Source organism: Myxocyprinus asiaticus, chromosome 9 (genome assembly GCF_019703515.2).
Source record: "Myxocyprinus asiaticus isolate MX2 ecotype Aquarium Trade chromosome 9, UBuf_Myxa_2, whole genome shotgun sequence".
Classification (NCBI taxonomy): domain Eukaryota; kingdom Metazoa; phylum Chordata; class Actinopteri; order Cypriniformes; family Catostomidae; genus Myxocyprinus; species Myxocyprinus asiaticus.
Genome location: NC_059352.1, coordinates 13,145,392 through 13,160,046, shown reverse-complemented (window position 1 = coordinate 13,160,046; position 14,655 = coordinate 13,145,392). Strand labels below are relative to the sequence as shown.

General features: G+C 35.7%; 1 protein-coding gene across 1 annotated transcript; it reads right to left on the bottom strand.

Moving 5' to 3' along the window:
- Window positions 1-1,067: 1,067 nt before the first annotated feature.
- On the bottom strand, window positions 1,068-14,443 carry LOC127446406 (myoD family inhibitor domain-containing protein 2-like). The gene is made up of 3 exons (XM_051707312.1): window positions 14,359-14,443; window positions 9,973-10,161; window positions 1,068-1,324 (listed from the first exon to the last, which is right to left on the bottom strand). Exons 1-3 carry the CDS (start codon window positions 14,441-14,443, stop codon window positions 1,068-1,070), a joined length of 531 nt encoding a protein of 176 aa, XP_051563272.1.
- Window positions 14,444-14,655: the final 212 nt, after the last annotated feature.

Genomic DNA, 14,655 nt, shown 5'->3' with positions numbered 1-14,655 from the left:
CATTCCAGTGCCTGGCATGAGCATTTTCTCTCACCTTGACCTCTCCCTGATATAGATACCTGAATTACATGCACACAAACACACATACAAAAGTGTCTCTTTCCCCATTATGTGACGAGAGCCTGTCGCTGACAAAAACAATCTATTACACCGTCGCTGTACACTCAAGAGAGCAGTCTTCCTGAACGAAGGACAAAGGTTGATGGGCCCTAGAAGGACGAGTGTCCTACAAAACGCTGTCTCAAACCGACTGTGTTAACAACTGCACTCTAGTTTAAACACGCCATCTACACAGGGACACGGTGAAGAACTTTTCTTCTCTCTTCATTATGAAAAAAAAAATGCTGAAAGTTGGTACAACAGTCTGTTAGTGTATAGATCTCTTTAGCATGTAAGGCTGATACAGTAGGATGATTTTTTTTTTTTTAAACGCCTGCACAACTCAGTATTTGGTCACTTTGATCCTACAATTCATTACACTTATCGCAGAGTCTTGTTGTGTTGTCTATTGTTATTGAAGAGTGTGTATATGTACTGTGGCATTGCAAACATAACTGTTGACTCTACAGTACTATAACTTTTGTGTAAATAACTGAAAATGTTTTATTTTTTTCACAGGTTTTGATTTGTAATCAAAGTGTCGGACAACAAAGCCACAATGTTTATTGTAAAGTGCTATGTTTTGATGTCTTAACTCATAACTTTGATCTGTCAAAAGCAATATAAAATCTGACTGCGGCTGTTTGGGCAACCTGTTTGGAAACAATCATTATTTTTGCAATTTCATTTTCAGCTGCTAGTAGTGCAGAAATTGTTTATAACAGTTTCAAAGCCATGTTTATGTTTATATTTTCCAACGTAGAGTAACTTCTTTTGGTTGAACTACAATATCTTCAACAACAAACTAACAAATGTACTTGTTTTGGCATACCTTGTAGTGTTCTGGAGTAAATATTTACAGTACATTTAGTTCTTAGAAAACACTTACCAAAGAAACAAGTAAAAGTATCATCCCAAAGTGTCAACAGAGCATTGGAGCCTTTGAAGTCTTTGGCTTTGCTTGCACATCAGCGATAGCAAACTTCAGAGATTTCCATGGCAAGCTCAAGGCATTCCCCTGTTTCATGGCAGGCATCCATAAGACCACAGTCAAAATCACAGTTGCAGTTCCAGTCGGTGCTGTGCACAGGTTCCACAGGGGTAGAAAAGTACATGTAGGCAGGACAGATGCATTTAGCAGCTCGCTCACACGTTTCAGGTAGCATGAGGCACAGGTCGTAGAATCGGCAGAAAAGACAATTCAGCACAACCCCGGCACAGTCCTCTGAACAACAAGACCAAGAAATCATGGCATTTGTGGGCAGTTAACAGGGAATGCTAATGTACCTATTCTTTTTTCATGCCTGCCATAAGAAGGAAGTGCATTCAAAAGAAGCTTATAAAACCTCCCTAATGGAGAATGCATTGACTTGCTTTGTCTGTTGACCCAGAGAAAAATGTTATTGCTCAGTGGTTGCTCTTTCAAAATGATATTGCTGTTGCAAAGTGATAGTACCTAGTTTATTGCACATATCGTGGCAGTTTTGAGGTGAAATGTCCATTTTGTGGCACTAAAAGCACGACATATGTTCTCCCAAACAGATGAGGCTTTTAGTGCTCTATCGAGTTTTAAATCAACAAAACTAGAGATTGAGATAATCAGTTTTTACATATGTTTTTCTGATATTTACGCTTTTTTGATTAATCAGTCATTGTTTTTTCAACATCAGATTTACTAATAAATGACTTCATCTTGTGGGTATGCAAAGAATTGGCCAAAGTGCCCAGAGAAGCCATTACTCTACTGTGTGTTCAACAGAAAGCAGCGGCATTCACAGGTAAACTAAATTAATGTTAATGCTTTTTCTGGTCACCATATACAGTCAGCGCTTTAAACAAAATCAACTGGTACAAAAAACCTGACATTATATTAACATATACTGTAACATTTAATTCACTATATAAAATCACTATATGCACATTTTAGCGGCCTCTTCTTCTTCTGGGTAGGGTTGCACCAGCTGTGCGTAAGTTCTCACGTAAGTTAAGACGTAAAGTTCACACTAAGGGCTTAGTAACTACTAGTTAGTTTGTAACTATGTCAGTGCTTAATTTGGTTGCACCATCTGTTCTTAAGGCAAGACTTAACTAATAGGTCGTAAGCTCTCCGTATAGTAATGCGTAGTCACATAATATGATGTTTACATTAACTGATCCAATAAACAGCCTTCAAATTTGAACACAGAAGTGTTAAAAAGCCGTGAATTTCAGTTTTCTCTCGTTACGGTTGATAATGATGCGTGAGAGCAGCACTGCAGCTCACAGTCCAGATGCACTCTAAACTTTCACAGCTTCAGGTGATGTAGATTGCAAAGTATGAGGGAATTATATTTCCCGATCTAAGGGGTATAGACTGAAACTGAATCCGGCTGAGGCACACTGTGTCACGGGGACGCTTATCCCTCGAGTGTGCACGCTTGCTGCAGCTAGATCAACACGTGATGGCTCGCGACTTATTGAATCATAATATATGTCACTGTGCATTTCTTATCGTGAAGAAAATTAGCAATACGCAGCTTTATTAATATGAGAGAGTTTGTTTTTTATTGAGTTAAAGATTGAAAGACACTGCAACTAAATACATTTTTTGATTTGTTTTTGTTTTGGCTTGTTTTCCAATATAAATATCTAAAACTCTTATAAAACAACATACATTTTCTTTAGCAGCTATACTGCACAAGAAAAAAACTGTTATCTGAGAATGTTGAATATAATACTAAAAATCCTTTAAAAAAAAGATGCATTCATACATTAATAAATATATACACTTATATTTAAGATACATTCTCTTTAAGCAAGTCTAAATATCTTATATGTTGCAAGTAAATGTATCTTGTTTTAAGGATTTTAGACAATTTTAAATGGAAAACAAGACAAAAACACTCTAACAATAGGATTATTTGTAGTGAATTTCTTTACTGAATTACACTATTTTTTCCCCTTTAATTCAGTGAATGTCATTTAGAAGTATTTGTAAAAGATGATTTTGTCCTCTTTATTGTTAGTAAGCATGTTTAATACAATTTTAAGTCGGTGCACAAGCTGAATAATCGGTTAAGAGCTAATGATTAATCATTGAAATAATCGCTGAATAGTCGAATAATCGTTAGATTAATCGATTATCAAAATAATGGTTGCAGCCTTAGTTAAGACATTTCAATACCACCTCTTAACTCAGCGCAAAGTCCAAATTCAGTTCCTGTATTTGCATTTTTGAGATTTCACCAGCAGGTGGTAATAAAATTAATGTCCAAATTTTGAAAGTTCAGATCATCTAATAATGTCCTTGATGTTCGCTGTTGACACCCTTTGTTGAAACAAAACATTATGAGATTTGTGTTAAACTTTCGAGAGGACATGGTTTATTTTTCAATTATAATTATTTTTATATGTATTATTATTCTTGTATATTTAAAATTGTATTAATGATAATTTTGACTAGTAATTTTCCACCTGTCATAGAGTGATTTTTAAGTCACTGCAAAAGAGGTAGGTAGAAGAATTTGGAGAGAGTAAAATGTTTGGATTTAGAATTATTTTTTTGACCACTTTGATATTTTGATTATATTTTTGTTTCGTTTGAAGTGTAATTTCAATTTAGAAATATTTTTGGTTAAATTTTTTTGTGTTTCAATACATGAATTAAATTTTTTGTAAATCAATGTCGACTGGTAGGCCTAGAAGTAAAGTGCGTGCCGATTCAATCACTGTTAATACTAGCCATGATTTGTGTGTCAGTAGATGAAAATGGTTAATATTACATACACTCTCTGTAATTTAACGGAGCCTACATTTATATGAACCACATTTTCCGTGCATATAAAAGGAGCATGTCTCATTTAACAAGGAAGTAGATAATGTGCAAAATAATGAAAATCCATATTTCTATTTTTCTAGTTCATTGCATAACGTCCATTTACAATACCAACTTCTTATGAATGTGCTGTCTTTGTTTATATCGCTGGTGCTGGACAGGGAACGGACTGTATAGGATGGAGACGGTGCCGGAGAAGAACCTCCCTTGACCTGATTAGCACCCTGCGCGCGCGATTTCACCAAACCCACTTGCGCTTAGACTTAGCGCATGCTTGCATGAAAATATCAAAACTTCATGGCCATGGCCATGCCCATTGACTTAAGGCGTTGCTTTACACTTTACGCTTGCGCTCTTAAAATAGGGCCCTTTGTTTCAGTATTTTAACTTAAAATTGTCTTTTTAGTTCCAATATGAATGCATTTTAATATTATTAATGCATTATATTGTTATCTAAGTTAAAAGAGAGAGGCATGCTGCTAAAGTTAGATTGGCAATATTAAAAGATATAGGCATATTGGCCAAAACAACATTTTGATATTTTTGTATGTTACCTTTTCCATTTATGTTATTTCATGAATCATTTTGTGTCTCATAATTGTTTTAATTTATATATTTAGCTGAAAAGCCTATGATTGGCTTTTTATGTAACAACTTACCCCATATAGTGTGTAAACCTGCTGCTACTGGGGCAAGTTCTCACAAAAGCTTTAGCTTATTTCCTGGGCAATAACAGTGAAAATGTTCAATATTTTTTTTTTTTAGCCAAAACTTTTAAGGTATGTGGCGAAGTTGCGAAGTTGACTCTAAAATACCCCCTACACTTTGCAGTAAAAAAGTGTGACAACTAGCCCCAGTCTCCTCTAAAACTAAATAATTAAATTAAATTAGAATGAAATTAAACAGTCATGTTGTCTGTCTTGCCCATTTTTAGTCAGACTTAAAAGTTAAAGGGGTCATGAAATGGAGAATCAAATTTTTCTTGATATATAGACATAAAAGAGGTAACTGTATTATAAAATCATACTGTATATTTCAGAAATCAAAACTTCCTCCCCAGTCTAAAAAGAGCATTTATATTTCCCACCCTTCTGAAACATCTCGTTTTGCAATCTGTGTGTTCGTGGCATCATGAGACATTGCTCAGTTGTATTTACACATCCCACAACATGTGTCATCATCGAACCCTTGGCCCCACCCACTGGCGCTCAGTTCGTATAGTAAACAGAGAGGGAGAGAGCAGGACAGACAGGCCTAGTGTGACCAACTATTCCAGAACACCAAACAGGAAACATCTGGACTATTTTGAAGTTTCTTTTGCATATAACATGCATTCCATAGATGTCTTTGACCATTGTCATATATCTCGTGCCGCTTTTAAAAGACGCGGTGTCAAGTTACAACTCAGAAAAGGAGATGCCATTCAGTTTCATTCAGCTGCTCTGCGTCTTGCTGTTCTTGCGCCGTCTGCACTATTTTTAATTGTTGGTGTATGTAAACAAGCACTAGATGCACATCTTTGACCATTTTAATGTGTTTCCGGCAATGTGTGCACTAGTGCAGGATGAGGCTGTTTGTGTGTGCGTCATGTTCCACCGTGTTTTGGACTATGTATTTGCATTTTTTTCGGCTCATATCAACATGGATTGCTTTTGAACCCGTCATAATACGATTCAAGCTTTGCAAAGGAACTGTTTTTGAAGCATGGGGAAGTTAAAATCACTTGGACCCGATCACAAAACAGTAAGTAAACAGTTTAATTCATGAATAGTTTCATTCATAATAGACTGTTTATGGTGCTAATGTGCTTGAGTGAACAGTTTAATATATTCAGATGCAATGTGTTGGATGTACGTTTTGTGTAAACCCTGAAATTTAGTTTTATAATGTTGTGGCATTTGTTCATTCTCTTCCGACTGACTTTCAAATATGGCTGTTTTTGAGGGGCTGTACAACGTTAGCCAATCACAACAGTGGCCATTTACGTTGAAGTTTAAAGGAGACGCTTATGCCAAAACTGAGCGTTTCAGACAGAGGGCCAGAGACAGGGTGGAAAATTATAATTTATTACTAAACTATGACAGTTTTGGTGCAAAACAATGACATTATCAATGGACATCAGGGAAGATTTATATCTTACGTAATTATTTATCATTTTATGACCTCTTTAATATTTTACATTCCTTTTCAGTAAATGTCCTTAAAATTCTCATTTCCACAATGTCTCCATTTGTGACACCAAATAAAAAATAAAAGAATGAATAAATAAATAAATCTTATGCATGGCATACTAAATGTTTTCAAAATAATGTATAAAAAATGAAAATGTCCATCAGGGATGTTCTTATTCTCTGTCCAACAAGATTTTTTCATAAAGATTGATTTTTTTGGAATTAAGCAGAACAGCTTTAGCGTTGACCTTCAAAATGGCTACAAAATAGGTTAAATGTTCTCTTGTCAGCCAAAGCATATGCTTTTTACTAAAACATGTTATTTTCCATATTTAGAAAAAAGTTTAAAACAATGTTTTTAAACCTTTTTATAGATTATTTGGGTCCAAATATGCAATTTATGCAAGAATATAATTTTGCTGAGTCATTAGCTTCTCTAATGTTATCAAAACATTATGAGGTCTCTCAACCTCCTCACTAGGCCCTCTGAAAGAGGCCTGTTTCTGTGAAAATTTAATCTGTGATATACTGTATATTTACATAGAAAACAGATCAGATATTGCTATAATTTAACCTTTTCATTAGCTTCTCTACTGTTAGCCAAATATGCCAAGTTTTATTATAATAAAATAATTCTTCAACATTGATTTAAGTATATTTGTACCATCAGTTGTTCTTTAATAAATACAGCTAAAGCTGGTGTGCTAATACCCTTGACTTGAGTGTATCACAATTTTAAAGGCTATCCAAGTGATCTAGACTTTAACATGTACAACAGGGTAAATCAGGTAGATAAAATGCTCTTATATTTATATTAGCAGCCAATAATGTGCATAAATAATGATTTAGGTGCTTGAGGGTGGATGGAAGGTCTTATAACATTTTTTAATGGAATTAAAGCTTGAATGGATTTCTCATTACAACTTTTTTTAACATTACCGAAACACATACATTTACACAGGCAAGAAACTTTAACAATTATTAAATGGCAATTATGATAATTTATCCTTATATCAATCATTGCACATAAACTTTTTTAAAAACTGTTTGGGTTCATCTGAAAAACACAAAAAAACAAGGTGTGTGAAATTGGTAGGTTTGTTTCGGTAATGAGATAAAAAACAATATATAATTTTTTTTTTTTTTAATCAAATTTGATGAGTAATGATTATTTATTTAGAGCATCTAATAAAGGTTGCCATGTAAATTTCAAATAAATGTGAATTATTTTCAAACTAATCAACTACTTAGATTTTTGGCCACAATTTTGTGTGTTGTGGTAATGAGAATTTTTGTGGACATGCTCCAGAAAGTCTTCCAAAATGTGGAAAAATGTTAAAATATGTCTTGATTTGACTGTTTACAATGATTTCAGACTTCCCTTTCTGTGTTCCAAAAGAAACTAAACTAAATCCGTTAACTTTCCAAAAAAAAATCTTGTGTGGCCTCTTTGAAATCAGTTTTACATGAGAATTACCCTATTATGTTTTAATTGTTGTAGTCTAATGATTATTTGGTTACCACTGTACCAAAATAAAACTATTATTAAATACTGGTTCTGCATATTGGTTATCGGACATGTAAACATACAAAATAATCTGTATCGGTTGTTAAAAATTAATTTCGGTCGATCGCTAAAGAAAACCTACCTCCCTACCCTAAACCTAACCGATAGTGTCATAAAAGCAAATGTGAGAAAAAACCAATTGCAGAAGAAACCATGTCATTTTGTGGTGCTTTTATAACACTTTTGGCTCATGTCTCGACTCACGTGCTCTTCAGGACTCATATCCCGGTCTTTTGCACCACAAGCACAATGCGATATCAGCTGAGCTACTGCGCAATTTGAACAAGCGTGTAAATGGAGTTGGTTAAGTCATGCAAATGTTAAAATGTATCACCTTACAAGTCATGCGCTATAGTAAGTTTTTGATTTCATAAGATAGCATTATGTGAGGAACATGGCAAAAAGTATTAATAAACTGATAATCTGCCATTTTACCTGTGATTTGTGTGAAAATTGTTTTTGTAGTGTAACACAAGTGTCTATAGTGTTTACTTCACCAGGACACTGCCGCGATACGCACAACGAGCCAAGTTAAAATCGATTCACAACAATGTACACTGTAGTAATTTGAATCTGTAAGACCAGGTTGGGCGATATTCCTAATAGGTTTTGTATGACTTGTATGACACCAGCTAGTTAACAGATTGACATGTTTGAGATGACGTACTACATCATTTCTGTCTGAAATTTGATTTGAATAATCACATCTTTCTACCTCAGCATACTGTTACCAAATGTTTTAAAAAAGCACAAAATAATGTCCAAAAATGTTTAAATCAAGCACTCAAAATGACATGACATGATCATGACAAGAGCTAAAAAGCCCTTACACTGTTACATATGCTATAGAACCTAAATGCCTCTTTGAAACTCTTACCTTGGGATTTCAGCTGATCGAGATAGACACTCAAAGGCCCTTAATGACCTGCTGTCTGTCTGCACCGCTTGTGTACAACAGTTTAAAAGCCTCCCTGCTCTCGCCGGGCACTTCTGTACACATGCATAATTTACCGAATCACCTTTGCTTCAAAAGAGAGAAGGAATAGAGCTGTTTGGAGATGTAATCAATTATCAACTGTCTGTACAGGTGTTTTCTTTCCTTGAAGGATCAACTGTGCTATGCTGTGAGAAAGTCACTGACTAGTAATTAAATAAACAGGGATGACACAGACCAAAGAATTAGCAGGATTTTAGCTTAGTCAACTTAATGTGATGATCTGCTTGTGAGAAACATTGCCATACAGCCTTATATAATATATATATAATATATTGTGGCAGGGAGGAGGGCGGGGCCGGGTCGTGATGCTGCACACCCGGCCCCTAATCAGGCTAATCAATCCCTCGAGAGGGATAAAGGCGACCCAAGGCAGCAGTTCCAGAGAGAGAGAGAGTTACGGGCAGCTGCCCGGCATGTGTTTGTCTTTTGTTTAAGGTTCTCGCCTCCTCCTGGTACACTGGTGCCGCAACCCGGGAATAAATAATAATAAACTTAATAAAAAAGACAAACACAAACACATGCTAGGCAGCTACCCATAACTCTCTCTCTCTCTGGAACTGCCGCCTCCGGTCGCCTTTATCCCTCTTGAGGGCTTGATTAGCCTGATTAGGGGCCGGGTGTGCAGCATCACGACCCGGCACCACCCTCCTCCCTGCCACATATATATATATACCAAGCTTCTTTCAAGAGTTTAAGTAGATCTGAGCATAATGCGGGACATCATACCACTGCCTCTGAGCATAAGAGTAGGAATTAGATTAACCTCGGAATATAATACCAGGAAATACATTGTAACAAATGTGTAACGCCCTAGAAAGGGACATAATGACTGCACCTTAACTAAGCTGAACCTACCGGCTGAAAGAGGGGGAAAATATATTGTTCTAATTAATTTCATATTGAAAAAGCTGTTGAATCATAACATTCTCAGTTCTTGGTTTTAATAATTCAACTTTATATGCAAGTTTAATTGAATGTGCTGCTTAACCCACTTAATTCAGTTATACAACTTATGTAGAAAGCTTAAAAAACGCATGCTTTTCCGTAGTTTTCACTGTGAATTATAGATACGTTTTAATAATTAACAGTTTAAAAATGCATAATTATATGCTTGTGGCAACACATAAATCCATAAAAAAATCAAAGGATTTTTAAAACAACACAGTGTATAAAACCAGCTCATTTCAGAGAGAATTTTTTTACTATGAGAAAATTCAAAGTGGCTGTTGATGTTGTAATTATTATTCATTAAAACACATTAGGGCCACTGTGGTGGTCTGGGAAAGAGGTATTAGGGGGGGAAATGTGATGATGCATGGCTCACCTCCTCTCTCCTGGGATTCAGACAGTGAGTTGGTGGAAAAGGAGGCAGTGCTGTACTTGTCCACTGAACATAAGGAGTAAGAGAATTCTGGAGAGCTTGCGTTTGCTTCTCTTTCCCAGGGATCTAGCTCGGGAATGGGAGAAAGCCTCTGTTCAGTTTTCCCAGGTGCTATGCTGGAAACCTCCACTCCTGCAAAAGAAGAGAATCCATTGTATTTTTGAATAATTTGCATGTTTACAATGATACTCAACAAGATTTATCTTCAGCAATTTTAGACTAATCCAAAAATGATATATTAAAGGTGCTGTATTGAAGCGATTCCACATGCTCTCTCTTAATACATGCCCCGCCCTCCAAAGACAGCAAAAACTGCAATGCATGCAATTATACAGCATAACAATTTGGTTCCAGTAAAAATCCCTGTTTCTTTTTTCCAAAGGGAATTGATTATTTATGATACCTTATAAACCTTTAAAGTAGGGCTGGGTGATTTTTTTTTATTAATTTGAATTTACGTTTTGACACGACTTTTTTTTTTTTTTTAATCGAGGAATCAAGGTTTTGCATAAAAATCTTAGCAAATGCTATAGTTAGATAAGTTGCCAATCCACCAAAGGCTTAATAAGGAAGAGATAAAATGTGCTCTCTTTGTTTTAAATACCCATAATAAAGCGTTAGTTACATGACATTTATGGGTGCTTTATATCAAATTATATGGATAGGCTATACATCAAACATCCACCGCACCTTCTCTTTTTTTTTATGGGGTGGGGGGGGGGGATTTTTCCCCCTTTTTCACCCAATTTGGAATGCTCAATTCCCAATGCACTTTTAAGTCCTCGTGGTCGCGTAGTGATTCGCCTCAATCCGAGTGGTGGAGGACGAATGCCTCAGAGTCTGAGACCGTCAACCTGCGCATCTTATCACGTGGCTTGTTGAGCGCGTTGACACGGTGACATAGTGCGTGTGGAGGCTTCACGCCATCCACCGCGGCATCCACGCTCAACTCACCACATGCCCCACCAAGAACGAACCACATTATAGCGACCACGAGGAGGTTACCCCATGTGACTCTACCCTCCCTAGCAACCGGGCCAATTTGGTTGCTTAGGCTTAGGAGACCTGGCTGGAGTCACTAAGCATGCCCTGGGATTTGAACTTGTGACTCCAGGTGTGGCAGCCAGCGTCTTTTACTACTGAGCTACACAGGCCCCCACCCCCAGCACCTTCTTTTACCATGATGATTCAAATAGATTGCTAATTATTGCTTTGTTCTGTGACATGTTTCAAATGTACTGTGTAGCCAACATTTGACAAGCGATCATTTTGACAAACTTCACGAGTTGAATTGTAATGATAAATCATTTCATATTGCTGTACTGCTCAGCACGTACACACTAAAGGGCGTTGTGTGCTCTGGACATGGTGTATACATACAAAAATTGTTTGATATACAATGAGCCTTGCATTCTAATAAAGAATTATTTTTTTTTATCTTTTCAACTGAAAATTGCTTAAGTTTGAAAAAAATCGAGATTCTATTTTTTTTGCCATACCGTGAGCTCCTAAGTCAAGGCATTTATTTATGAAGCACATTTAAAAACAACGGTTGTTGTGCCAAAGTGCTGTACAATGAAAAGCATAAGATATACATATAATTACAACTTTTTCAAAACAAATATACAGAAAAATGAAAGTAATAAAAGTACAATAAAGCAGTTAAAAAAAAAGTCATGATTTTCATCTAAATCAAAAGATAAAGAAAATAAACAAGTCTTCAATTTAGATTTAAAAATGGTAGTAGAGGGGGAGGACCTAAGATGAAGGGGCAGGCTGTTCCAAAGCTTAGGAGTGGCAACTGTCTCCGGAGGACTTAAAGCGAGAATGGGGAACAGATAACAGTACAAGTTCTGAGGACCTGAGTGATCTGGGGAGAGCATGGCGTTGAAGAAGGACACAGATGTCTAGCGGTGCAAGACCATGCATGGCCTTAAAAACAAATAGCAAAATTTTCAAATCAATTCTGAACCTCACTGGTAACTCGGTGGAAGTTGCTAATCGATGGGATATGCTTCTGCTGAAGCCATCAGTCTACGTTATTTCAACTGTATTTCTTTTTTAATCGTGTTTAATAGCGGTATTCCTTGTGAAAAGCTACACCTCTCATGATCCTGAGGTGGAAAAATCAACCAATTAGAGAATCGCAGCAAAACAAACTGCGGCAAATGAGCTCTGCAGTGACCGCCCACTTCCATATGAATGATGCAACCAAGTCGGCTTCCCTACACTCTTAGACTACTTTTATATTTGGATATATATGAATATTTTGCTAATTACTTTAAATACACTCACTGAGCACTTTATTAGGAACACCTGTACACCTACTTATTCATGCGATTATCTAATCAGCCAATCGTGTGGCAGCAGTGCAATGGATAAAATCATGCAGATACGGGTCAGGAGCTTCAGTTAATGTTCACATCAACCATCAGAATGGTGAAAAAATGTGATCTCAGTGATTTCGACTGGGCACTGTTGCACTCTATTTATGTCAGAAAGCATTTTTGATAGTCTAATAAAGTAAGGGTCGCTCTGACTGTCACAGGTGTAATTTCTCAGGACACCTATTGCACCCATATCAGGTAGTAGGGACAATTTTACGTGTGGTATTTCAAAAACAACAACAACAATAACAAAAAATGTTAACAGTGCCTTTTTATAGCAAGTTCTCTTCCTTTTAGTGTCAGTTTTTCTAAGTCCTCTGAAAGCATTAAAGGTCATACAGTATCATGATTGATCTTTTGAGACAAAGCATACTGTATTTTTTAGAACTCAAAACTTTTTTCCCCAGTGCAAAAAGACCATTTATTAAAACTAAGTTGCAAAAACAGCTTGATGATTTCATTTGCAACTTTCTGACATCAGACACATGAACACAAAAACACATGCCTGCCCACATTACGCATATTCTTTACAAACAGGTTTTGCAAATACTCCTTTAAACTTATCACATTTTTTCGGAAATCATGTATATAATGGCTTATTTATAGCGTATTATTTGTCTCTGCACATTAAACTGGGACAGAAGCAATTAAGCATTGAGAAATTACGCACATCACCTTTCAAGACTCTAAACATAAGTAACAAACATTTGCATGTAGGCTATCACTTCATTTGCAGAACAATCAGTATTCTAAAACCCACTGTCAACTCTCGTTTTAAAAACTTCTTTCATCCTGAAGCCATGTTTATCAAGCCCTGTCTATAAAACATGCTGAGATGTGTTCCCATGCACACACTGCTCTCAAAGTGAGTGCAGAAAACATTCAATAATGAATCTGCCAGATCTGAATGCAAACTATTAATGAATCATTGCTTTGGAGGCACTACCTTGTTTATTTTTTTTCTCCCACCTATCCCAAATTAATGATTCAATGTGCTTTTTCTCTCTTTTATTTAACATTTAATGTCTAATGATTAATTAACACACAGGACATATTTTCCGTAGAGGAATCTGCATTGTTAGACCAAAATAAAATAGAGAAGATAAATGAAAATGGCTTTGGGCTGTATTGCTTTTTTTTCCCCCTTCTTTCTCTCTCCTTCAAATTGAATAATTTAGAAAAGAGGATAAAGAATGGCTTCTTCAGAAGTACTATGGTTTGTGTTCACTGTGTTCACTTTTTGTGAACTGAACATATTATGGTATGACAGACGTACAATACGTATATGACGAATCTTTTTTGTTTTATTATGGTAAGAGTGCATGCTTTTTAATAACTCTCCATGCACAGAATTCAAACAGAAACTTCAGAATGGGCAGACAAATCTCAGTTATGTCAATGTCAGCAATTCAGTCCCAGCAAAGCTGTCAATCATTACCGTTTTGTACAGTATGATATAATCTCTGTTACACTGTTTTCTGATTAATAAACGTGGTGAGCTATGCGCTAATGATCCAGAAGAGTTTAACAGAAGTCACATTGTGATACTTTGTTTTCTGAATATACTGCAAGTCTGAGTATAATATATATATATATATATATATATATATATATATATATATATATATTAGTATACTCTATGTGTATATATATATATATGTATATATATATATATATATATATATATATATATATATTAAGCTATCAAAACTCCAAGCTTTTTGGTGTGCATATGAAAGGGGTTAGATTTCACCTATTTTACAACTGTTGTGAAAGAAACCACTGTGGCATCTTTTCATCTCAAAATGTCTTGAAAAATGTAGTGTCTCTATCTATAATGTCTCAATCTATAATATGTCCAATATCTCATGCAGCATCCCAAAATCATTGCTCAAAGATAGTTTGTACTAATGTGTGTGCATTAAGCATTGTTTATACTTACCAGTTTTTACCAAAGTGGTTCTCTCTCCAGTTTTGATCATATCAAGCTCGATTTCTTCATGTGATCTAGATTTTTGTCCATCCATCTGTCTGATAGTATAATGCAAATATCATTATTCATGCTTCAATATCAAGTTTTTAAGAAATCGATTCATAAAACCCCCCACAAAAGTTTGCTAAAACTATGTATGGACACTTACCATTTATATAATTTTACTGACGATTAATTAAAAAGATGTCCCAGGAGTTTTAAGCATAATATAACAGATGTGCTATGACAGCGCGCGACACGCCCTCA

Bases quoted from the DNA above. Each gene is read 5' to 3' on its own strand.
- LOC127446406 (XM_051707312.1), bottom strand. From the start codon at position 14,443: ATGGATGGACAAAAATCTAGATCACATGAAGAAATCGAGCTTGATATG. The intron at 10,162-14,358 runs GTAAGTATAAAC...CTTCTTTTGCAG, and splicing joins AACCACTTTGGTAAAAACTG to GAGTGGAGGTTTCCAGCATA. The intron at 1,325-9,972 runs GTGAGCCATGCA...CTTGTTGTTCAG, and splicing joins TGAATCCCAGGAGAGAGGAG to AGGACTGTGCCGGGGTTGTG.